The following is a 25,810-nucleotide window of genomic DNA, read 5'->3' on the forward strand; positions in this document are numbered from 1 at the left end:
CAATGTTAAACAACTCAGGAGGGTCCTGGTGATCGTGACCTTGTCCATTATGGGATACGGAACCTTGGAGGCACCCTTTAGCAGGCAGTGTAATCTGCAGAAGCTCTGCAGTGTGCAGCAGCTGATGATCTTGCGGGTTTTCAGTGTCCTCGGTAGCAGCTGATATCTTCTGCCACGAGCACAGGCACATACCCGAGGTGCGGAACGTTCCAGAGAGGCCTCGATGTCCAACTGGCTGCACCAGTGAGACAGCTCAAAACGCAGCCGGTGGACCCATCGCTTGATCCCTAACGTTGAAATTTGGATGAAGCGGAAACATGGAGAGGTGATTTTCTGCACGACGCAGTTCTTGACTGGTCACAGATGTTTCATACAGTACCACCATCAGTTTGGACATGTGGTTTCGCCATCCTGCCCAACCTGCGGTGACACAGTAGAGACCCCAGAGCACGTAGTCTTCAACTGTCCAAGATTGGAAGGGGTACGCATTAACATGCTTGCCGCCTGTGGACCTGACACGACAGCTGACAACATATTGGGGAAGATGTTTGAAGATGCCAATACTTGGCGCGTGATAAGCAATGGGTTAACCCGTTTCACGACTGCCCTATAGAGGAGTAAGAACCAGCACCAGTCAGCAACTGGTGAAGGGCGACTTCTTCACCGGGGAGCATCTTAGTAGGGTGCGTCCGAACCCTCGCAGTAAAACATACAAAGATGAGACTTTACCTTATGGGTATGCCGAGATGTAAGGTACGTCGTGATCGCTGTGTAGGTTACCTCCACCGCCGCGGATTATCCGAGTAGAACGCAATCCCTACGACGGAAGCTGTGAGGATGAGATTTTATTTACACCGCATTTGAACCCGTAGGGTGAAGAGTATTCACGCCGCGGAATATTCTCGGATAGAACGACTTCACTTCGCCGGCGGGTGAGTCCCTTGAGTCGGTGTAGGATGACGTCTTCGCCGCGAATCATCTGAGAAGTTTCGTAAAGCCACGGACGTGTGCTGTGACAAGCGCGGGTCCAAGATAACCTGCTCTCGATCGGCACACGGACAGGCAAAGAGGAGTGAGCTTCGCTCCACACCAAGCAAAGCCAAGACCTCAAATCGTTAGAGGAGTGATCACAGCAGTAGACTCGAACAGAGTCGGAGCGCACGATTATCATGGTTACCTAGCGAGCCTCGAGTTACGAGTTAAGGCCGAACCTCAAGTCGTCAAAGGAAAGATCCTTAGTCTTGATTCGCATCAAGCGGCACATATATGCTGGAGTTATGACTTGAAACCGAGAAAGCCGATGAGCGCAGAAGCGCAGACTTGGTCTCCCATCACGGGTACAGCAGTCGTTCAAGGTCCAGATGGGAACTATGGTCAGAGACTACTGGTGGACTTTATTGCGTAGGGGAACAAAGTATTTAGAGTCGACCAATTGCACCAATGGACCCAGAGTAGCGTACTGGGTAGACACGGTGCCTCGCCGTTCCTTCGAATGAAATCCGTAAAAAGGATTTACCACCTGGGTGATAAACCAATTTCATCTTTTTGGAGGCCTCTTACTTTGATGAGACTTTTCGTAAGGTAACAGATAGTTTAAAATTAGAACACAGCCTTTTTTTAATAAGGAAAAGCCCATGGGAGAAGTATTCCCTTCAAATCCATTCTTCCGTAGGCATAGAACCTTCTCCTAATATCAGCATCATCATCTTTAATCGACGTCGATACGAACATGACATTGAAAATCTGATAAACAAGTGATGTGACGAAATAATTGAAACTGGCAACCTTGCGAGCTCTTAAATACAGGTTCGTTGCCATAATTTTTCCACCACTGAACTGGTCGTTTTCTGTGTGTGTGCCAAAAGCCATTAACCTCACATCGCACAGTTGACTTTTGTTTGCCGCTCTCGGATTGTTATTTGGCAGCTGTTGGGCAATCTCAATTTCTGACTTCATCGTCCTTAGGTACGATTGGACGCCTCCCTTAAGAAAGAACCAACTTTGGTTGCTGCTTCCATCCATTGAGAGCGCGCGCTAGCTGTCAGTCAACTGTCAGATTGACTGCTACTGACATTGCAACATGGCTTATGGCAAAATGTGGTGTCATTGGCAAATGCAATTGTTTTGACTGCCCGCATATGTAACGGAATGATGAATTGGCATAATTCCAATGTTTTGAGCTAATATTTCACATTCAAGTTTGATGAGATACATTAGATTTGCATATCGGAATACGCAAAAGTCTATGAAGTTTGAGTGGGATCATAAACTTGAAACTCACTTCACTCACTTTTTCAAAAGATTCAAGCTGTTTAAAATATTTTAAAGATTTTTCGTTTTCTACTCCAAACCTTGCAGAAAATGATTCGAACTAATATTTGATTTGGAACGAGAATTTTTCTTTTTCGCTTGACTACTGCCGAAAGGAATCCTAGAAGCGATTGTTACAACACGCAATTTGTCTTCATTCAATTAATTTCGCTAAGTGCTTGTTTATTATGCTTGACGTGAGTGTCTTAGTGAATGTTTCTCATTTTATTCACCTCTCTTGAGTTTTTTGTTACGTGGAACAAACAGCGCTAAAACATTTCTTGTTGAGCGTTTCAATACTGGAAAAGCATCATTGAAAAGGAAGAGAAAAAAAACGGAATCCCATATAAAAAGTTATAAAAAAGCCGGAATGGCAGCTGCAAAGGAAGAGGACCAATTCCAGCTAATTGAACCCAACCAACGACCAGAGAACGACAATAACTGGTCCGATGTCCCGCGAGTGCCAAAATTTATCAGCTGTTTGCTGGAAATCCAGAACACCGAGAGTTGTTCGAAGCAATCTTGCAAAATTGCAAATAAATAATTCCTTCAGGGCAAGTTCGATCGTTTCTGTTTTCTTTCCGTTTTAGAAAGATGCTGGTTGGTGTTGCTCCAAACAGCCGGTGGTAATTGCGTGGAAATTTAATCCAATTTCTTCCGGCATCGGAACCGAAACAAAAACGAAACCGTGCTGTAGGAATAAAAACAAACGGAAACGGGCACGCGGAGAAACTCAGAAAAAAAAATCGAATTAATTGGTTCCGCCAAAGTAAAACAATCAACCCAATCTTCTGGGATGGCGCAATTTTCTGCGCTGCTAAAATGACTCGATTTACAACAGATGAAGGCAATTGAGAATTTCATTGTGTTTTTTTTTCCTCAAGACTTGTCAGTGGAGCTTTCGGATACTTGAAATGTTTGGTGAAAAAGCAATATATGACGTCGTCTGAAACATTTCTGGGTAGCGATATTTGGTTCCTTGGAATTTGAACAAATCAAATTGGATTCCATGTTTTTCCAAAACAAATTGAGACATTTTGCTATCCCTAGATTAAAACCAAGAGATATGTCCTCTTGTCCTCTACCTTTGATCGTATTTCAGCTTGTTTAGATCAAGTTTCCAGCCTGAGAATCCTAATATTGACACTAACTCGAAAACTGTTTTTTTTCAAACTTGCTTATCAATTTCTACTCACCTTTCACCAGTGCCTTCCAACGGAAATCACATTTGTCAAACAAACCCTACCTTAAACAATGATAGCTTTTACTAACAACCTTTTTATACCGAACTTCTCCGCTCTTTTTTCCAACAGTTACCAAATTCATCAAAACTGGTATCGCCGACAAGAACGACTACCCGCTTTACTTCGAGAAAGTCATCTACGAGGCTGACATCGAGGAGAATGTCGAAGTCAATCACAACTTTCTCAACGTCACCGCAAAAACTCACGCTGAAGGTAAGTGACGACAGAGACACTTTCGTCTGTTCTATTGCTTCGAGAGACAGATAGAAGCAGGAAAAAAAAGTGGGAGCGCCTTGTAGCAAAATTACATTTATGGTACGGTACAGGGTCAACTTTTTTCGCAACAGCTAGAGAAGGGACATAATTGAAAAGAAAAAAGTTTAAATAACATTCACTTCTCGGCTAATGGCCGAAACATTTCATGTCCTTTTAATTTCATTCGCTAGGTCGCATGAGTTTGATAGCCGTTTAACCAAATTAGTCCTCGGACCTTCCATTTTTGACAAAGTGGCGCCAAGCCAAAGTTAGTCGACGTATGCTAGCAAAGCTTGTGCTTTTCGAAAAGGTGATGGCCATGTGAAAAAAACAGCAAAACTTATACTAACAAGAAAAGTTTCTTCTCCTGGTTCGTTGTTTGTTAACAAAAAGTTATGATGTGATAAATTTGTTAATAGACCTCTCTTTAAAAGTATTTATAAGTATGACAATATCCAATATCATACATAGTGGTGAAAGTGCTTTTGTGCTTTTATTTACCTTAATAACCTTAACACCCAAAGATGAGGTTGCAAAATTTCAATACTGATTGGGGCTAACTATGTGCTGAAAATGCACTGAAATGTGCATTGCACCTAAGATGACATGATTGCTTGCTTTCCCGTCACTGGCATACTCGAGCTCTCGGGCAAAATTATGCTGGACCACTACATACAAACATTCAAGGGAAATAAAAAAAAACATTGGAATATTGTTCATCAAGTTATGTCGTGAGACAGAAAACCATATAAATAAATAAAATAAGAAAAATATGTTATGGGAATATCATCCTATTGCAAAGTTCAACCCAGAAACAATGAAATTTAAGAAAAAATCCTTTGGATAGTGGGATTCGAACTCACAACAATTTTCGATCTTCATGTTGCCCATCCTACAGCTTCACCAGCGTACTACCGGAGCCAGAAAGAGATGCATGCAACGTTATACATGGCGAGTGACGAACAACTTTCAGATTTAAGATTTTCAGATGATTTTGAGCATTCATCTCCAAAGCTATTTAGGTAAAAATAAACCTTCAATTTAATAAAAAAAAGAGCTTCAAAACGCGATTCACTATAAGTGTGGTTTTTATTTCACCCAGTTTCAACCTAGCTGCGCACTAACTGCTGCCATCATGCTCATCTATTGCTCTTGTGACAAACTAGTTGCGCACGAAAAACGGACGGAATCGCCCTGAGAATAAAATCAGTGTTGGAAAAAATTCATCAATACTGTTACCAATGTTGTCAAAACAACGAACAAATGTTTCTGGCTGAAAGCAATACAGTCGAAATAATGGACGGAAAAAAATTGTTGCCGTGATTTTGAATCTCTCAGCCAGGCAAAATCGTACTATTTTCTGGCGACACGAAAAAAGACAATCCGGGTGTAAACCGAGTGAAGAAAATCCAGAAGGGAAAACAAAATGACAGCCGCATGTAAACATTGCACTCGTTGTCACGCACACCTTCGTATGGAAGAACTCGAAAATCGAAAGTCGTTTTTTTATTCGGACGAAATCAGAAGCAAACTCAGAATCGAAAAAAAACACGCTATAACACTTTGCAAAAAGATGTTGGTCACACGTTTTATAGAGTTATCGTGTTACGTTCAGAGAATCCAAAATCATTATTCCCCCTATTAGAATTTGCCAATCAAAACACTCGCGAGACAGATTTTCATCTGCAAGCTCCATACTAGCACTATACCTACTTTACTAGAACTTATCAATTTTAATTTTGCTTTCGATAAGTTGTGCGTTTCGATTCAAATGTATCTTCTCTTTTAACGTTAAGGATCAGAAATACCAATGTGCCTGATTTTTCAGGATGTGCCTGATTCCTGGAGGTCCTGCCTGATAGGCTGATAAGCTTCTTTTTTTCCTGATTTTTTGAAAATAAGCCTAATTTTGCTTGATATTTTTGTTTTCACATAAAATTTCTACAAAACCCGCTCAATACTCAAAAGAAATTCAGTGCTTCTATAACTTCCAAGCCAAAATAGCTTGCGGTATTCGAGAAAGTTGATTATTGCGTTAAAACTTTAAAGTTAAAGTCATAAAATCATCATATTCTCTATATTAACAAAACAGATTAATATTCTACAGTTTTGCAGAAAAAGTGCAAAAAAAATTTTTAAAGGAATTTTTACCTACTTTAAAAAGTTATTTCGAAAACCAGAGCTGGTAGAAAAAAAAAATTGCATCTCTACTTAAATTGCGTCTTCAAATTAATGAAAACCTATGTTCAAATTTTTGGCAATTCGGGAAAATTTGAATTTTGTTGCCTGGTGTTAACGCACCTTTATGTTAGTCAATTTGACATTTCTTAAATATATGTGACTTTATATGTAACAGTACTTGTACCTATAAGTAAATTAAAATTCACTTAACTTACAATATTCATCTTAGATGTTGCGAAACTCCTTATAAAAAGCAAGACATTTTACGGAAAAACATATCATGTTTTCGCCCAACAATCAGCAAATTGCATAATGTTAAAAATAATAAATTTGGAATCGAAATGAACCCAAGCAACCAAAAGTCACATATTTACTTGAATGAAGGCATTGAAAATTTTATATTGGCTGACAAAGAGAATCAACTGTCCAATTCACTTTAGTAAACTTTATGTACTCATTAACGAACTTGAAAGTTGCAAAAGTGATATACATGTACTTTATACGGGACCATCGTTACATACAGGGCACAAAAGTGCTCAAAACGGGATTTGGTAAGTCACTTAAAGGGCACAAATGTGCTCAAAATGAGATTTGATAAGTTACAAAAGTGCATTGATGTGCTTTCAAAATCAAATCACCATTTCGAGATTTAGTTTCAGTTAGAACATTATCTAGGCGTGGTCTTGTGGTAGCGTGTTCGATTCTCACCACGAAGGTCGGGGTTCGATCCCCAAGCCAGGCAATTTTTTTTCAACAAGTTATTTTTTTTTAATGTCCCACAGGCCCCATTGGGGCCTTCCTCCATCCCATACGCATCTTTAGAAGTGGGCAGGTCAGTTTATTCTTAGGATAAATAATGTATATGGTTTACTTTATTTTATCAATTTCTGTACGACTTATTCGTCTTACTCCCGCGTATGTCCATTACCGTACAGTTTCTATCTGATGCTTCGTCAGATCTTCATCACTATTGTATTATCCTTTTTAGGATTAGTCCTTTTCTCAAATTATCTGTTTCATGTTATTTATTGCCAGGCTCTGAAAAGTGTTTGAGTTTAGACTGTTTTTGATGCTTCGCGGTAGGTTGTTATACATTTTCAGTCTGTTATAGAACACAGAACGTTTGGTCATCTCTTTTTTCGAGTTTGGTAATCTAAAATCATGTGCTCTTCTTGCATTGTATTCGTGTACATCAATTCCGTACTGCAGATCGTTTGACAGAAAAGCTGGAAGCAATCCTATAATCATTTTGTAGATATAAATCCAACTGTTATATGCAATCCTTTGCTTAACTGACAACCATTGCAGCATAGCAAGCATTAAAGCACTAGGAGTATATCTGTTGCATCGTACAACTACTCGCATTATTTGGTACTTGAGTGACCATTCTGATGCGATATATGTAGGAAATGTAGGAAAGAAGCAATTCAGTAATTTGTCGAGTTTGGAATCCTGCGCGTGGTATAATGGCGGCACCATGTACAGAACATAGTAAATAATCAAGAGAAGGTGATATGAACCGACACCAAGGGTGCAGTTGAGATAAAGAGAAATTTTTTGCTCATTTTGCGATTTTTTGGAAGATGAATTAAAAGGCCGCTGGAAGCTGAATAGAAGATAATTAAGACTTGTTTTGGAACTTGAAAGTATCAATAAGAACTTAAATTTTGAGCTGCATAAAACGTACTTCATATCAGTGAGTGTTCAGTTCAAATTCATAGAACTGTATATTTTGCTACGAAAACTTTTGAAATTTGCCACATAGGAGCTTCACTTCGCGAGAACTACTATGAATAATTTTTGCAAAAGGCTTTGGTTAGTGTAGGAATTAAGATTGGTGAGAAAATAGGATATCTCGAATATCAAAATTTGAACAAAACAAGTCCAAAAACGTAAATTTCAAACCAACTGCTGAATCACATATCACATATTTAAACAAAATTGCTTTATTTTGTCAGTTAAACGTGTGAAGCTGGTCAATCTGTGATATGAAATATGAATAAAGGCATGAAAACGAAAAATATCGCGTTTAAGGTTTAAGTGGCAGTGAGCAGCTAGCTAGCTAGCATGTAAGTTCCACAACATTTTTCAACGGTGACCAAAAAAGACAATCAGCTCGACCATTTTATCACTGACCATACTGACTGGACACTCGATTTCGTTTTCTGGATAATTTTTCCAGAAAAAAAAACAAAAAAAAAATCATTTTTCCAACAGTACGCAGTGTCGGTTCCAGAGTGCGCATCGATCGATTTGAAGAAATGCTATCCCAGTTAGGAAATGCCACCCAACTTAAAAAATAAAACACGCAATTTCTACGATAAAATCGGGCTAAACAGGACCATTTTTCCTACAGGGCATTTTTTGTCAAATTTTTCATGTTCGCCACCTGCCGTCGGTATTGCGAACCTGCAAAAGCTGACAACAAAAAATTAGACAGAAAATGGTTGAGTTTTTGTTCTAAGAGTCAAGTCAGTGTGGTCAGTGATTTTATGTTAGCCTGATTTACCTTGATTTTTGTTTTCATGCTCCCTGAATTTTGGAAAATAATGTTGGCAACCCTGTTGAGGATAACTAAGTTCTCGCTCAGGTGCTTGTGATATAGCTCAGGCGGTAAGTCAGTTGCTGCCTGAGCCGATGTCCGCGAGTTCGAGCCCTACAGTAAACATCGATCACAGTTGTACCGGCTAAGTTTTTCAATGACTGTCCGCCAACTGCATCGTTGATATAAGTCGTGAATGACATAAAAATGTTAAAACGACTATAATCGAAACAAAGAAAAAAAATCTCGCTCAAGGACAAGAGAAAATTTCTCACTATTTTGCATGGAGCTAAGGCCGCGAAGAGTCAAAATGTCACATTAACACGTTCGTCGCCACGCTCATTTTGGTAGTTTTACTAGTCGGGCCCAAAGAAATTTTCAGAGGGATAAAGCAAAGAGGGAGAACTCCCATATTTGAAACGTGTGGCAAAGCTGAGCGGTAAACTCAAGAGAGCGTCACACGCTTTTTGATGTGACGGGGCCCCCTAGGAAATACATCTGTCAGCCGAATATGGGTGACGTGGCGACGAACGTGTTTGAATTAATATTTTCAAGCCTGAAAAAAACGGTATTCGATATGAAAATCCCCGATTTTGTCACCTCCATGAAGCATTGAAGGGTGTTAAATTGGGAACATTTACTTGATTGGGTAATTTTTAAAAAGCACTCTTTTTAAACAATTCTGTCGAAATTAAACTGAGAACATTATTACTGCATCATTCAAAACAGTGTAGGGTGGTTTTAGTTTTATTTATTAATAGTTAACTAAAATGTTAAGTCTTTTTATTATTTAAATATAATAATATTTTGTTGTTATGTTTCTAAAAAAAACTCTGTTTCGTCTGGTATTATCAAGAAGAATGAATGATCCTCAGAGATTGAAATCCCAACGACCTAATAAGAAAAAAGTATTAAAGCATTGTGCACCAACTACGAGATATTTCGTTTTTTTTTTTCACTCGGCACACTAGCTAAATAGAAACAGTGCCATCTATTACGCCTTTGAAAAGCTAAATAATTGGCAAAAGATGGCACTGTTTTTTTATCAACATTTAATGGTATCTTTGAAAGGGGGTAATAGAAATTTTACACAAGTTTCTGTAGATCTTTTGTTCGAGCTGGTACATTTTTTTTCATCTGCGGCTCAAATATTGAGAACTCGTGATTGGAATGAAAGCTGAATTTTGGACCAAGTGTTGCTCTCATCAGCAGACTTTCAAAATTTCAATACAGTTCTGCAACCTATTGGCTTAGTTCGTTCTTGTCCTACCAGAAAGTCATACGTTACATTCACGGTAGAATGTGACAAAATTAAGTAAATATTAAAAAATAAAATACTGGTCGCTATTAACACCCATATAGGAGGTTGCAAAAATCCAATGCCAATTTAGCAAATCTCTGCGCCAAAAATGCGCTGAAAAGTGTACTGTACAAAAAAATAGTGAGAATCGAACAGGCTGGTTTACATAAACACGCACAGCTCATCTTGGCTGGTGATTTTTTACTATCGGATGAATTGTCTTTTTAATGCCGGTTTACATATACCGAACGATGGACATCATCCGACAATATCCATGCTGGCTGATTGTTTCCATCCTGCTTTGTCCTGTGATAGGATATGGGACATGCTTTATTTGGTATCTTTCAGACATATGCAATGTGGTTGCGCTGGAAGGACAATGCCAGTTACGAGAAAGCTTGTTAATGCCGGTCCGGCATAGGATCTGATACCGATAATCCCACCTCCAAGGAAGTTCATTTTTGGAGTAGAATGTGTTTTGTACCCAGAATGTGTACACTACAGGAGCTTTTGGAACGCATGCCCGGTCAGAACGGCACGTTCTCGGACGGATGTCAGCTCAGAGGAAAATTGAACACATGCTGCAAGATGAGAGCCGTTTGAGCAACGCAGCGGAATTGTGCTCGACGCAGTGACCAAGGGACATAAATGAGCACTCTTTTGAAAACAATTTTAAAAAGTGACAAATGAAATGGGGTTGTGGGCCTTGCAAGTTACCAATTTCTCCATTGAATTATGTTAAATGAAATTTACAAAAAATAATGTTCGAAAAGTGTAGTTAGCATGAGCAAAACTGTGGAACTATTTGAAGGGAAGATTTCTCATTTTTCAAATACTTCTCGAATATTCCATCAAAATTGCTCAGTTTAATTATTTGCAACAAGTTTTATGGTTTTCCCAAACACTTCAATAATTTAACTTGGTTTCATTTCAAACGATTTTAAGTTTTGATAGTATACATTTAAAATCAATCTGTGTGTAGCAATGTACACATTTTTTTAAATATTTGTTAAATTCAACAAAATCATCAAGCTTAACAATGTAACATTTTGCAGCTACATACATTCTCCTACATGCCCTTAAAATCCTTTCATGATTCCCGCTCGACTTGCTGTTACTGCTGCACGATATCTGTCAACATGTGTTCCTTAATTAAAAACTAGATCTCTTGTTAATTAAATATTCTACCGGCAACAGCAGTCAGTCGGGCGTCACCCACGCACGCAAGCTGCCGTGTGGCGTTGGCTTGTATAGATTATATACATACATACCTACATACATATTTTAGGTGTATGTTGGGTCGGTGGTTGATCTAACGCTCTATGTGTATGTGTAGGTGGGCTGCTGATTTGGTAGTTGGAAATGAGCGTTCCATCGCAGAATTCCCCGTAGAGCGATCGAAAAGGATTTCATTACAGTGCAAAGTCAATTGTTAAGTAAATATCCATCACTGAGAATTTCATATTGGCTGTCGATTGAGCCTTAAAATTATTTGGCCCATCACTGGTTACCAGCTCCAATCGATATGTTTGTTGTAATATAACTATGATTTATTAAGCTTTTTTTTAATGGTTTTCACCCAAGATTGTCATTAAAAATTCTCTACAACTAACAAAAGCCAAAGAGATACAAAAGAAAAAAAAAGTTACTTAAAAGTACAAAAAGGTATAAAAAAACTGAAAAGAGTAAAATTTTAACCGATATTTGCATTTTTCTAGATACTATGTACACACTGTCGATATCTGAGGGTTCTCCGAGCCAAGATGCCGTCTTCTCGCCGCTGCTAGAATCCTTTTGTGGAGTGATGTTTACTACAATATCCGAATTAAGAATAACCAGGTTGGCACAAGTGCCGTTGTATTTATAGTTGAAAGATACCGTGCTTCATCGTAATATTTTGTAATCGAAGTAGTCGGGTTTTCTCCATTCTCGCATTATTTTCGCGTATTCGTCGTTGATTAGTACGTGTTGAGAAACATTTGATTTCATTTGAAATTTCGTATGTTCTTTTTCCTATTTTCCATTTGCTCCATATCTATCCTACACACACTTTATCTTATCTTCTGAGGTTGGGACGTTTTTGAACTGTATTTTCCACAGTTGAAATCACAGGTCGATTTCAGGACAGCAAAACACTACAGGAAAACAACTGTCAAAAAAATATTTTAAAAAACATACTTATCACAAACTTCTCTTCCGTGCAAAAATGGCCAGTTCTTATGACGGCTTTTGCAGAATATCACTCCACAGAAAACTTAAAACATGAATACCAAAACACTTGTCACCTAAAACAGTGATACAAATGTTGACGTTATATTTTTGAGCTCCTGAGCACTCGAAGGAGAGTTCCTTTAAATTTCAGGAGAAATTGATTGCAACGAGAGTCGGTTGGCAATCTCTGAGTGCCGCAGGAAAACCATTTGTTTTTGACAGTTAATTTGTCATTTTGAGCTGTTTTCCTTTAATTCAGACGATCATTATCCCTAGCGGAATAATTGCAATCTTGGCGTGCATCACACTTAATCTCTTCTCCTGTTATCAACAGCAGAAAAATACAGAACGATCTAAGGACGGAAAAACAATACAGGGAATTAACTGCCAAACTCACCTGTAGACTCAAAACAGTTTTCTCCTGTTGTTTGCAGATAGTTTTTAAATTTCCCTGTAGGTTCGAGAGAGCGTCCTTACGAGGTTTACAAAGAATTTAGGTTTTTATTACACAAAAATTGTAATAAAGCGGCTTTGTTTTCAAATAACGTGAATTTAGATTATTATATTTCGATGAAAAATGAACAAATAGTCGATCTGGATGTTTTTCTGAGCAATGCCTGAAAATAATAACAAAGAATTTAAATTTCACAGTCATTAATCAGGAATTATTCACTTTTCTCCGGCCGCATTTTGTTGTATATCTACAAGAAAAAATTATAAGTATTCCAATACTAAAATAAACGTAGCTTACTTAACCTTGAAGTTGAAAGATTGACCAAAACAAACTTGAAAACACACGATATTTCCATGAAGTTTCAACGAAGCACCTTCAATGTTAACAAAAAGCACTCACGAAAACTTTCTTTATGCTACACAGTAAATTTGTGTCTTGATTTCCAGCAAAAAAAAAATGCTGGAAACGTTCAGCAATCCTATTTTTTGCTCAATACCAGCAAACATGATTCGTTTTGCTGTCTTTTCCAGCATTTGCTCTGTTTTGCTGGAAATATTTCAGCAATCGATCCATATTGCTGGAAAATCAGCAATCGATCTGTCAAAATGGGAATATTGTTTATTTTTGTGAGTTGAATTTATATTCTCATGGGTTTAAATGGATTTCTCGGGCTATAATGGTTCAATTATTGATAAAACAGCAAATTATCGAATTTTTCCTCATTACAGTTCTGCATTGCTGGCGAAGCGAATCGTTTGCAGTTTAAATGAGTTTTTTTTTCTTTCGGAAGATAATTGGCCCGGTTGTCATCGCTGAGAAAAGGTACAGGGAAAACATTTTGTTTTAATGAGATGTGCAGAACTGTGTTATTTAGTAAATTTATGTTTGGTACGTATAAAATGAATTCTATTACACAAAAGTGGTTAATAAAGGGAGGAGGAGAGGGAAAGCAATATAAAAACAAGTCAATGTATGCTGAACATTTGTAGGTTTCTAAAAATATTTCTTGGGAGTGCTAATTATCAGCAATTAAATTTGCTGATTTTTTTCCAGCAATTAGAATGGTTGGAAATTTTGCTGGAAAACCAGCGGGACAAAAACTAGCAATATTTTCAGGTTACCAGCACAAGAAAAAATTGCTGTGTACACAAAAGAAGGAAAAAAACAAACTATAAAAAGTGCGATAGAAAACGGTTGACAGCCGCGACGATCCTCCGTGATAAAGGACAATTGTACGAGTCCCTGTACATTCGTGAAAATTTCATCCCGAATTACATGAAAAATAAAACGACACAAAGTTTGAGAGGGTTTTGCTACTCCGTGATTTATCAAGGCCATCAATTTTGTGCAAGGTTGAATGCAGCTTGAGATAAGCAATTCATTTTCAATGCACAAAACTCATGCTCTCCCTTTCAAAAATGATCAATAACGACGCCGGCCACGCCCTTGTAGTCAATAAAGGATGAAGGAAGGATTGTTAGTGAAATACTTTAAAGGATCATTCATAAACCTGTTATTCAAGTTTTCTTTAAAAGCTTGTTTTGCAAAAACTCTGAAACAATGATAAGTCAGTATCACCAGCTATAGAAAACGTCTATACGTCTGCGAATCTATATTCAAGTATCTCAGGAAGGGTTGTGTTAAGGGAGAGGTTTGGATCAGGAGCCATTTTTGGAAAATGGTGCGATCTTCGTTTTACCTACAGCTCCTATGCTTTTAAACATTTCCTTTGGAAACTCCTATTTAAATCTACGGTGTGTTATTAATTGAATATTCAAAAAAAATGAACGATAAGCAACCATTAAATTTTTTTTTCAAGCTAGCTGTTTCTCTTACTATAATCTCTAATACATAATTGATTTTCAAAACGACAACAATGTGAAGGAAAATGTAAAATGTCGAGATGTCGAGTCTTAAAAGTCAAAATTATTTGATACAAATAAAGATACAGATTATTTAATTTAAAAAAAAACACGTTTGAAAAATATCTAGATAGAATGTTTCGTCAGACCATTTTCTGACTTTTCGATAGGGAAATAAGAAACAACTTTCCTGTATGAAAATTGATGCTGAAGAGAACTTTTTATTTTATCGTCATTTTACATTACAACTTTTCCCGCACAAAGTACAATAAATTAACGGCTAAAATAATAAAATTGGCAACATTCAGCAACATTCACAATAGTGACGGTTCAGGGGGTTATGCATAAATTTTCGTGACGTTCCTTTCAGAGTAACCAAAACAAATGAAACTTAACAAAGAAAATTTCAAAACTGCTTTTTATTTATGTAACTTTTAATAGGTTTAAATATGTTTCAATTCTTGAAACAACAGATTTTATATGTAAGTTGTCTGGTGACAAAAATAATATCCTGAAATGTAATTCTGACATCTATAAATTTGAAAAATGTTCATGAAGGTTTTCTGTTCTCATGAATCAAAAAGAATTTTCACGCTACAAATAAAATTCACATCCAGTTTCTGAATCAAACATTTGCATAAATCTATGAGTTTAATACTGAAATTCCTAGATATATACTTTAAAAAATTGTACACAATTTCAGCGTGAAACATCCCTTGTGAAATGTTTCGTAACTTGTTTAGAAACACATAACTGCAATATTTCCTATATTAAAGATTTTTTGTTACGAAAAATTTGTCGAAACTTGATAAATGAATCAAATCAAATGAGAGGAAATCATAGAAAACACTTAGCTTAAAATCCATCGGCAGTTATCTTGAAGATCGACGTTCGTCTTGGATTGGGATTCCCGAGATTGGCTCGCAGGAAGTAATACCAGAATTGGCTGCATCGAATCAGCAGAATCTACTTTTGTGTTTTTGCACAACCATAGTTTGAAATCACACCTTAACTTGATAATGCCATTTTAATTATTTGCACTGCTATTTATTGATAACGTCTTTTGCACAATTTCACGATTTTTTGGCTATTTAAACTAATATTTCGGAAAATTTTTTACGGAGCATGGATAAATTGCGTCTGATGTTCTAAATTCATGGCCAACTCCTCTTCCAGTCAAAAATAATAAAATAATTCCTAATTTTGCTATTATTCCCCGTATGATATCATGTTTTTTAAATCAATTTTTCCGAATAAAGGTGGTACAGTACCTAAGTTTTATGGTTTAAGTCTCAATTTTCATATATGCGGGCCACATCTATGCCAAGTATTGGTTTCAATAACACCTTAATTAGAACTCGTTGAGCCAACGATTTGTAAAATGTTTTGAAAGAATAATGATGCCATTTTTTGGCCTCAATTAAATCCAACACCTGGTATCATTGTGTCTTAAAAATTTCTTTTGAGAAGCTGTTCTAAAGGGGCTTCAAAAAGATTTTATAAAATGCAAAGTTTGACATTACTGTGATATAAATAAATGAATATAAACAAAATTGAAATGAAAAATTATTGAATTTTGTGAGCTGAAAAATTTGTAAACTCTACTAATCTTCATTTGAGTCTCAACATGCAATTGTATGAAAACTAAGAAATTGAAAAAAAAATAACAAAAGCTATTAAAAAGATTTTTTTTATTGATTTTTTTATCGAAATGAAAATGGGAGAATAATATAAATTACTTGCCTAGTTTTGATATTAGTGAAAAATCAACACTTTATCGCCCCCACTATGCCGGTAACAACAAAATTGTTTGTTTGTTCTCAGATCGATCAAACTTTTGTCTTTTTAATAACCTTTTTTTCATCATAGAAAAGATATTACCAAGTTTTAATATCATTTTCATCTCACTTTTCTTCTCAATTAAAATAATGAAACCTTAGTGATGCCTCGTTTAGTTGTCTTAAAAAAAAAACGAAACCAAATAATTCTTTCAGTTTATCTGCCCATGCTTTGTTGATGTGTTTTTTTTTCCTGTAGGGGAGAGCCCACTGCGACCAGTAGTTGATCTATTGTGGTGTTTACCCCGCGTTACTATATGCTGTCAGGTTCACCTGCACTATTGATTGGAGTGACAGTTGATTGCTGACTAAGCATTTTATCCCAATCGGGTATGATATCAAAGATATATGATATAACCTTCTTAGGGCTGATATGCAACCATATGTCTTGTGCGCTTATTAACTTTGCCCCAAGTACACGCTCTCTCCTATTTAGGAGGGCGCAGCAGTTGCATAGAAGATGCTCTGCAGTTTCTTTTTCGAACCCGCAGAACCGACAGTCATCGTTCAGAATTATGTTTATCCTTTTGAGATGCTGTTTTGTTGGACAATGTCCGGTCAAGAGACCTGTGTAAGTACTTAATTCGTGCTTACTTAAGTTCAACATGTTTTTTGAGAGTCGTGCGCTTGGTTCAATGAATCTTTTTGCCTGGGTTGCTCCCTCCGCTGTTTTCCAGTTGGAAACAATAGTGGTGCTTTCCCAGTTCTTGAGCTCCATAGTCAAGGCACTTCTCGATACTCCGCAGAAAGGATCAGGTCCAATTAACAGGCCCTGAGATCCTTCCCTAGCTAGCTGGTCTGCTTCTTCGTTCCCTAGGATACCGCAGTGGCCTGGAACCCAGAATAAAGATACTCTGTTCCTTATGGCCAGGTTTCTTAGTGCAACTCTACACTCCCAAACTAGTTTGGAGTAACATGTGAACGTACTTAGTGCTTGAAGAGCAGCCTGGCTGTCAGAGAACATGCAGATACTTGTGTACCTGTATCCCCTTTTCAAACAGGCTAAAGTGCATTCTAGAATGGCTTGAATTTCAGCTTGGAATACTGTTGGCCAGTTTCCCATAGGAATTGAGATCCTGAGTCAAGGTCCGAAAACCCCTGCCCCAGTTCTTTTATCCATTTTTGACCCATTAGTGAAGAATAGGATCGATCTGGGATGAACCGCAGGTCCACCTGACTCCCACACGTCCCTATCATTGATAGTTACATTGTATGGTATGTCTAGGTTGAAAATGGGCTCCATCCAGTCATCATTTTTCACAATAAGTGAGTTTAATTAAAATTTCTTTAGGATTTTGAGATGTCCTGTAAGATCTCCTTCATAGAGAGTTTTGTGTTTGGAGAGTCTCAAGGCACTACGTTCCGCCTCTAACTTAATGAATTGATGCAGAGGCAGAATATTTAGTAGTGCATTTAGAGCCTCATTCGGTGTGCTTCGCTTTGCGCCAGTTATAGCTAGCGTTGCTAGTCTTTGGAGCTTCGCTAGTTTTTTCTGGGCCGTAATTTGCATAGTTTTGGTCCACCATACTAAGGAGGCATAAGAGATTTTGGGTCTTATAATAGCTGCAAATATCCAGTAGATAATTTTCAGCTGTAGTCCCCATTTTTTCCCTACTCCTTTGAGGCAGACCCATAGAGCTGTTGTAGCCTTAGCGATTACATGATCTATCTGTGGGTTCCATGATAGCTTTGAGTCTAGTACTATGCCTAAATATTTCACTTGTGATTCGAGGTTTAACACTTCCCCATCTAATGTTAGAGGTTTTAGTGTAATTTTTCGTCTCCTAGTAAAGGCTATCACAGTAGTTTTGGAAGGGTTTATGTTTAGTCCCTCTTCCCTGCACCAAAATAGTGCGTAGTTTAGTGCAGTTTTCATTCTATTAGACAGCACATTCTCATGTTTTCCCCGAACTATAATAACTACGTCGTCTGCAAAGCCAATAACTTCGAATCCCATGGATACAAGTTTGTTTAGGAGGTCGTCCACTATCAAGGACCACAACAACGGTGATAGAACCCCGCCTTGGGGACATCCCTTCGTTGGTGTGGCTTTGATTGTAAGTCCTCCCAAGCTTGCATAAATGGTTCTGTTTAATAGCATCGCACTAGTCCAGTTAACAATTGCCGAGTGGCAGTTAATGTGTTGGATTTACTCCGTAATATTAACATATATAACGCCTAATAACACCTTATTTTGCCATCAGGAAAAAATATGACTCATAATTATACCAGTTTTGCATTGATAGCATAATTTGGTTACTGTTTGCTATCGATTTGGGCATCAAAGTCTGCACGGGAAAGATTAAAGAAAGGTTTTTCATAATGATCAAGGTGAAAAATATTGTGAAATGGTTGCTGATAAACAAGCCCGCATGAGATGGGGGTACACATAATTTTACTCTGGGGAAAATCCAGGAAATATTTCATAAAAACCAAAACAATAACGTATAGAACATTTTTTCAAATAAAAAACTTCAGCAGATCAATTTTCAATTAAATAATATGTTTCCAAAAAAGTTTTTTTGCTGAAACTTGTTAGAAATTATTGTTTTTGAACTGTTTGAATGATGACAACTCAATTTGAGTTTCTCGTTGGTTTTTCCCTAAGAACTGAATAAATCCGGCAGAAGTTAGGGCTGTTTATACCAAAAATCGAGTGATCAGGCCGGACCAGACCTAAACCAAAGTACTATGAGTAAAAAATCACCTGTTTTTCCCCTAAAACGTGACTTCATCTTTCGATGGAACTTTCTAGTGCATTTCTGTTTATGTCAGTTGTTAATTTTCGAATATTCGAATATTTGAACTGAATTGTACCTCCGAGAAGGAAGTGATTGTGCAATATTCGGTTGTTGGTTGAGAACCATTATTTGGTACAGCTCTAATTTAAATACTTACTATTAAATTTCAATAACTACACGAATCCTGACGCAAATCTTTTACACAACAATGTATTCTTGGCAAATACCTCCCAATATTCGTCTAGCACACCAGCACCTTACCAGAAAATCTTGGCTCACAATGAATATTCACCAGGTTGATTTTCCTTCTCCGTACTGATTGGGAGGAGTGCCAGGATCTTGGAAAATGAGCACAGACTTTTGTACCTTCATACAAGAACAAACATCGTTCCACCAACATAACCCCGCCAAGAAGGAATCGTTTTGAAAGATGATGGTTAATCACCGTCGTTCGTCGGGGTGAACTTTTGTCGTCGTTCAATGTTTATTTGTTTTAATTCACCAACGCAGGTTTTGCACCTATTAGTACTATTATAAGTACATGGCCCTTTTTTCATCTGCGGAATTTTAATTGGAAAACTGATTCAAAATGGTAATTGCTCCATTACCAATTACTCGCTTCCGGTACACCTCAGGAGTGGCAGTTTTGGCGACAGGGGGCGTGGTTTCAAACCTCGCTCTTCATGCTGATGAGAAGTTTTGATTTATTTACAAAAAAAAAAACAGTAAGGTTACAAAAATCATAGTTGTTAAATTCAAAACGACATAAATGATTAGTTTTTTCAACACCACAGTTGTTTAAAAAAAGCAATCCCACATATTTGGCTCGAGCCACTTGAAAAAAAAACCTTGTCCTGTGCTCAAAACCCTGACGAACCAGAAAATTAACCCTCAAATAACATAATTTGGTTATTTCCGCCCATCAGGTTTCCGGTCGAGGAACGATATGGTGTTACAACAGGTGTTTTTTCTCGGTTCCGGGGCGTTTTGACTTAAGGGGAGAAAACACCACATTTACAACCTCGATCACATCCCAACGATTTTACTACAAGGCAACACAGTAGTAGTTCATTTAATTTTGCAACAGTGGCCCATCGTTTAAGCCCCCGTGGGGAGTCCCTCGAGGACTTGTCGAAACTGAGTCGTCGCCCCGGTTCCAACAATATAGCGGCTGAAGTTGACCCGGTTGCTCAACTCTGGTCGTAAAAACTGTGGACTGTTGCTTGGCGGAACAACTATTTTGAAGCCAACCCGATGGTTAAATATGAGTACAAAAAATGGCAGGGGTTTCATTTTTTACCGCTTGCCGCTTGCCGAAATGGAAGGGCAAAGTCCTGTGCTGGTAATGAAAGCCCCCAGTCTCCACAGAATGGGGAAAACGTGGGAACGGTAAATTTCACTGCTACTACGTGGCTCACGTGACGATGTTGCCTTTCCCGTGGGTGGAATTCTTAAAAAAGGAAAATGGGAATTTTTTTTTCTCGAATATTTAGAATAGGGTGAAAGCTCCTACTTTGGACCTAGAGCCTACTTTAGTCCTAAAATGCCGAAAATTGTAAATAATTTATTTTGCTGGCATAGAATAAAGATATTTGTATGCACACAACGAACTCTTATTCTTCCTGAATCCTACCATACTAATTTTTGCCATTAAAAGTCTTTCTGATAAAATCTTCAACAATTTTAAAAATGTACCTCCTCATCAGTGGTAAATCAGACAGCTCAGTTAGTGGGGCGCGTATTAAGAAATTAGAGTGTTTAAGGAAAAATAACGATTTTTTACTGTCCAAGCCAAAGTTTAAAGAAAATTACTTTCACTGTGAAGAATATGAACCGTACTTCCTATTTTTCCTAAAATTTATGAAAATCAATGGAAAACTCGGAAAAATTGCTTAGGGTCCAAATATAGGAAACTTTCGACTTTGATGTTCCATGTTTAGACCTGACATCACCAATACTTTGTATCAATACCTAGAAAACAACAGAGGTGCGAATTTATAATTGGGGCATAATTCAGAACCAATATTGAATATTTCTAACATTTTTTGCCAGCTTTACGCAAATAAGCTACAAGTAAGTAAACACAAACAAGTTACAGCTATTGTTCTGCTGATATAACTGTTGAGGAATATTTTTTTTGTGATATTCATAACAGAAATTTAAGTTTTTTTTAATGTTAAAAATCTGTAATACTTTTTTATGGTAATAAGGCCGGAACAAATTTGAAATCCTTCTTTTGTCACTCGGAGTTGGAACATCGCGAGGAGGGGGGGGGGGGGGGGCATAAAAAAATAATGCGAAAAACAAATAAATTGGAATAAATTGCACGAAAACTTGTATGCAACCAAATTGCATATTATATTATTGCATAAAACCTATAAATCAAGTATTTTTTTTCATCGAAAAATTCACTAAAATCAAGAATACAAAACGTGAATTAACTTCCATCTTCCGAAATTTGGTTCTTGGTCTTGAAATCTGTCATATATTTGAATTTTTATTTGAAATTTACTTAAAACACTTCAAACTTTATTTATTCCCCTCTTCGGGATTTTGGAAATTTCGAAGGGGGGGGGGGGGGGGGGTGACAAAAGAAGAAATTGATATTTGTTCCAGCCTAATTTATTGAAAATAACATGTTCAATGAATTTGTTCATTTATTTTCGAAAAATCATACTTTTTTATAGGAATTTTAGTTCTAAGTCCAACGAAAGGAACCGGTCCAGTACCAAAATAGGAACAGTAGGTTCAAAGTTGGATATATTGATCATCTATATCTTTGCAAATCTCTCAATAACGGCGAAACCTATGTTGAAAATTTTCATTGAAACTTGCAGATAAGATCATGACTTATAAATGAATTTCCTAAAAGATATAAATTTCCCGCCCATTTATGAGAAGAACATGATTATTTAAAAACCACCGCTTAAAGGGTCCAAAGTAGGGCAACTAACCCTATTTAGTCCAAGAGGGTTATTGAAGCTTGAATTTCAAATTTCAATGAAAATTATGATGTTCAGTATTACTCAAAAAAAAAAATGCGAAAATTTGTCATCTATGGATCAAGCACGGAAGAATTTGAGATATTCGCTTGATCCTTAGCCAGCCTCCGGATTGTTCTTACTGGATTTTGCTTCTTGGCCGATTTGATCACTTTCGTGGCCTTCCATCACCTGGCTTTCGTGAACAAGGTTCATCAAAGAAAGAACGTTTCATGCGATAAATAGTCGCTAGATCTTACAACCACTACGATTTGCTTGGGAAATTTTTGAACGAGAAGCAAACCGGTCACTTTCTCCTTTGCCTAGAGGATAGCGTTTAAGTCTTCTGAATCTGAAGACTTAAACGCTATCGATCGGAAACGAAAGTCGGTTCACAAAATGGGTGCCATGACTTTTGGTTCGGGGGAATAAAACCGTTGTTGTATGGACGACCGCCTTTAAAAGGGGTCATCCGAAAATCTAAAAACATTTTTCATCACTCCTGGTTCTAATGAGCACCCATGCCAAATTTCAGCTCTGTAGCTCTTAAGGCAGCTGAGCCTATTGAAGACAAACATACAAACGAACAAACGGAAATTACTTTTTATATATAAAGATGATAGATAACGGGATTTTTTTTTATTATCTGACAATTTGCGCCGGGGGTCTTCAGATTTTCCCCAAAATTGAAAATTTGGTTCATTTTTGCGACTTAAAAACACATGTATTTTTTCAGGTTTCTAACATTTTTATTTTTTGAGTTAGCTTTGGTTAGATTTTTTTGTCAATAAAAAAGAACCATTTTTCAAAGCTACATAACTCTGTTATTTTTCAACGGAAATTATAAAATAGCACATCAAAATGCATTGAAATTTTATCAGCTTTCCAAATAAAATAGTTGAGAAAAAATAAATAAAGACCTTCAATATGAAAAGTTGTAAATAAACTTTAAATGGCGTCTAAAAGTACCGTCTGCACCACTGAATATTTTGCAAAAAATACCATTGAATAGCTCAATTTATGATGCAACTTTCATCTGAAGACACCAAAGTGGGCCATCAACTCCTTGAAGAGTTATGAAAGAAATAATGACGATAAATCTCTTTTTTTGCGACGAAAACAAACAATGGTCGAACAACTGCACTCACATATGGAGATAGCGCGCACTTCTAACAACATGGAAACAAAAAAACTTACCAAGGCAGGTAAAAAACACTACTTTTTCGTGCTTTATAAAGTGTTTGCAGCATAACTGACTTTAAAATTTAACCAAAATTCTTAGTATCGTGTTGTTAATGTGATATAACAAATAATGGAAATATTGCTTTTACAACCTGGTTATATGCTATATAACTGATTACCTTTTCGATCAAAGATCATTGTGAAGCATAATCAATGCCAATAGTAGAAGGTTCAGTCCCTGTGTTTGGGATCGCAAAAATGTGATTAAAAATGAAATATAGACGTGCTTTACATAGTTTTTATATCGGGAGCTAAGCACCGGACATCAAAATCCTTTCCCATTGATCAAAAACAAAGAATGTGGCACAAATGTAGAAATAATCGAAGAGCTCAGTATGGCCAGCCCAGGCTGTAAAAAGCATCATTCCCATTGTACGTAATATGACATTGAAAATATGATACTTTTACCGAATTCGTTTTCTCCATTAGCCCAGTTTTGAGGTTTACCATACTAGAACGAACATAATTCGTCGTCAGTGTTTTGCTACCTCGATCGCTCACAAACGAATCTTCAATGTTCCACTGTCCATTTTGAATCAAATCTGGACAATTTCGGATGCAAAACTGAGCGCATAAACTTCTAAAAATGACAGCAATAAAGTCTGCTTCATTTAATATTGGAACAAATTCTTTTGCTCATTGTGGCGCTCCTAGTGGACGGATTTGGAAACTTTTTTCACCCACGTGTCGGGAAATTCATTAGCTTTCACCATGTATTTATGTCATAACACCAAACGATAGAATTTTGTAAACAACCGCCATGGAAGCCGAACGGAGAGATCAAATTGTGCACAGTTTTCTTACGAGTAAGAGTACGAGAATTTCTTCGAAACAGCAATGAATAATTTTTTTAATTTTTTTTTATGAAAGAGTAAAGAAAATGCTACATTTGTATGAAAAACAAATTATGAATTCGTTAATAAATGACTGAACTACACGCAATTGTTTGTGTTCCAATATTAAATGAAGCAGACTTTACATCCGTCGAACTTGGTCAGCACTTGGTCGTACAGCTTTCGAGCACGGATTCTGGCCACATTGTTCTGCTTCAGCGTCCGATTTGGCTGTTTGCTTGATCGGAATGACCTTATTCCTTCCCGGAGACGAATTCGTCGCACCGTACTGTGAGCGGCCTGGAACTTATTGGCCAAATCGCGGTCTGAAAGATTGGGATTCCTCTTGACGGCCTTTATGACTTTCCCACGCAGTTTCCGGTCGACAGTTCCACTCCGACGCTTCGAATGCGGCTTCCGAGCCGTCGTCAATGTTTCCTTGTACTGCTTGATAACACGCCATACGGTATTTCTGGGCATTTTAAGCTGTTTTGCTAGCTTCGATGCCGACAACAATGGATTTTCAAGAAAACTGTGCACAATTTGATCTCTCCGTTCGGCTTCCATGGCGGTTGTTTACAAAATGCTATCGTTTGGTGTTATGACATAAATACATGGTGAAAGCTAATGAATTTTCTGACACGTGGGTGAAAAAAGTTTCCAAATCCGTCCACTAGGAGCGCCACAATGAGCAAAAGAATTTGTTCCAATATTAAATGAAGCAGACTTTATTTGCAAAACTTCTTATGACCTGGTGCAAAACTGGATATAATCGAATACGTTATTAGATTTTTGGATATAACATGAAGTCAGTTTAGCTGCAACACTCTACCGCCCCTACATTCATAACAGTCCGATATGCAAAAGCGAGAAAATCAGCTTTTCCTGTTTTGGAATACACTCTTAAATTATGATCACCACTTTCGGCATACATGAAAATCGTTTCTAGGTTGTCTTAATAAATCGTAAGACCTGAAATTTTCGAAATTGGGATATTGGTAAGGTCGAGAGCATCATTTTTATTCATTATGGGACTGTTAATCGACCATATTTGAAACCATTTTCAAATCGACTCGACAGTCCCATACAGAATTTTTTTTTTCTCACCAAGCTACTTTCTAAGACTTAAATTTGATCATTTTTGAACTTCTAAATGCAAATTTCGGAAAAAGAAACATACAAAATATCGTAAATTCCACATTGTAAGTTGAATCTTTTTACGATTTTTGATTGCATCCGATAGTTTTTCGCTCAGGAAGTCATTTCTAAGGAAGTCAGACCTGCCTTCGAAAACTCGTGTGCATAATTCGACATCAAGTGAGTTAATTTTTTTTTAAATGATTCAAAGCAATAAATCAAAGACTATTTCGCCGAAAAAAGCATTGAAAAGTAACCAAATCCGCGGTATTTCACATATGGAACTGATATTCGGGTATATTTCATATAGAACAGCCACAAATTGATTTTTTTTTTCGAAATTCGTAGAACAAAACCTTTTTTTTTTAGTGTTTTATTTTGAATCCCTGTGTTGACCTAAAATGACGAAAATTCATATGGGACTGATATGTGAGTAGGGGCAGTCTACAAAGCACGAAAAAGTAGTGTTTTTTACCTGCTTTGATAAGTTCTTTTGTTTCCATGTTGTTAGAAGTGCGCGCTATCTCCATAGATATGTGAGTGCAGTTGTTCGACCATTGTTTGTTTTCGTCGCAAAAAAAGAGATTTATCGTCATTATTTCTTTCATAACTCTTCAAGGAGTTGATGGCCCACTTTGGTGTCTTCAGATGAAAGTTGCATCATAAATTGAGCTATTCA

General features: G+C 37.1%; 1 protein-coding gene across 1 annotated transcript in view; it reads left to right on the forward strand.

Moving 5' to 3' along the window:
- The first annotated feature begins 2,680 nt into the window (after window positions 1–2,680).
- Window positions 2,681–25,810, forward strand: part of LOC129741410 (neural-cadherin) — a 284,444-nt gene continuing 261,314 nt past the window's right edge. Inside the window, exons 1-2 of the mRNA XM_055733133.1 lie at window positions 2,681–2,816; window positions 3,624–3,767. Coding sequence (XP_055589108.1) covers window positions 2,681–2,816; window positions 3,624–3,767 — 280 coding nt within the window. The remainder of the gene's footprint in view (window positions 2,817–3,623; window positions 3,768–25,810) is intronic.

The sequence above is a fragment of the Uranotaenia lowii genome, chromosome 2, assembly GCF_029784155.1.
Source record: "Uranotaenia lowii strain MFRU-FL chromosome 2, ASM2978415v1, whole genome shotgun sequence".
In the NCBI taxonomy this organism is placed as follows: Eukaryota; Metazoa; Arthropoda; class Insecta; order Diptera; family Culicidae; genus Uranotaenia; species Uranotaenia lowii.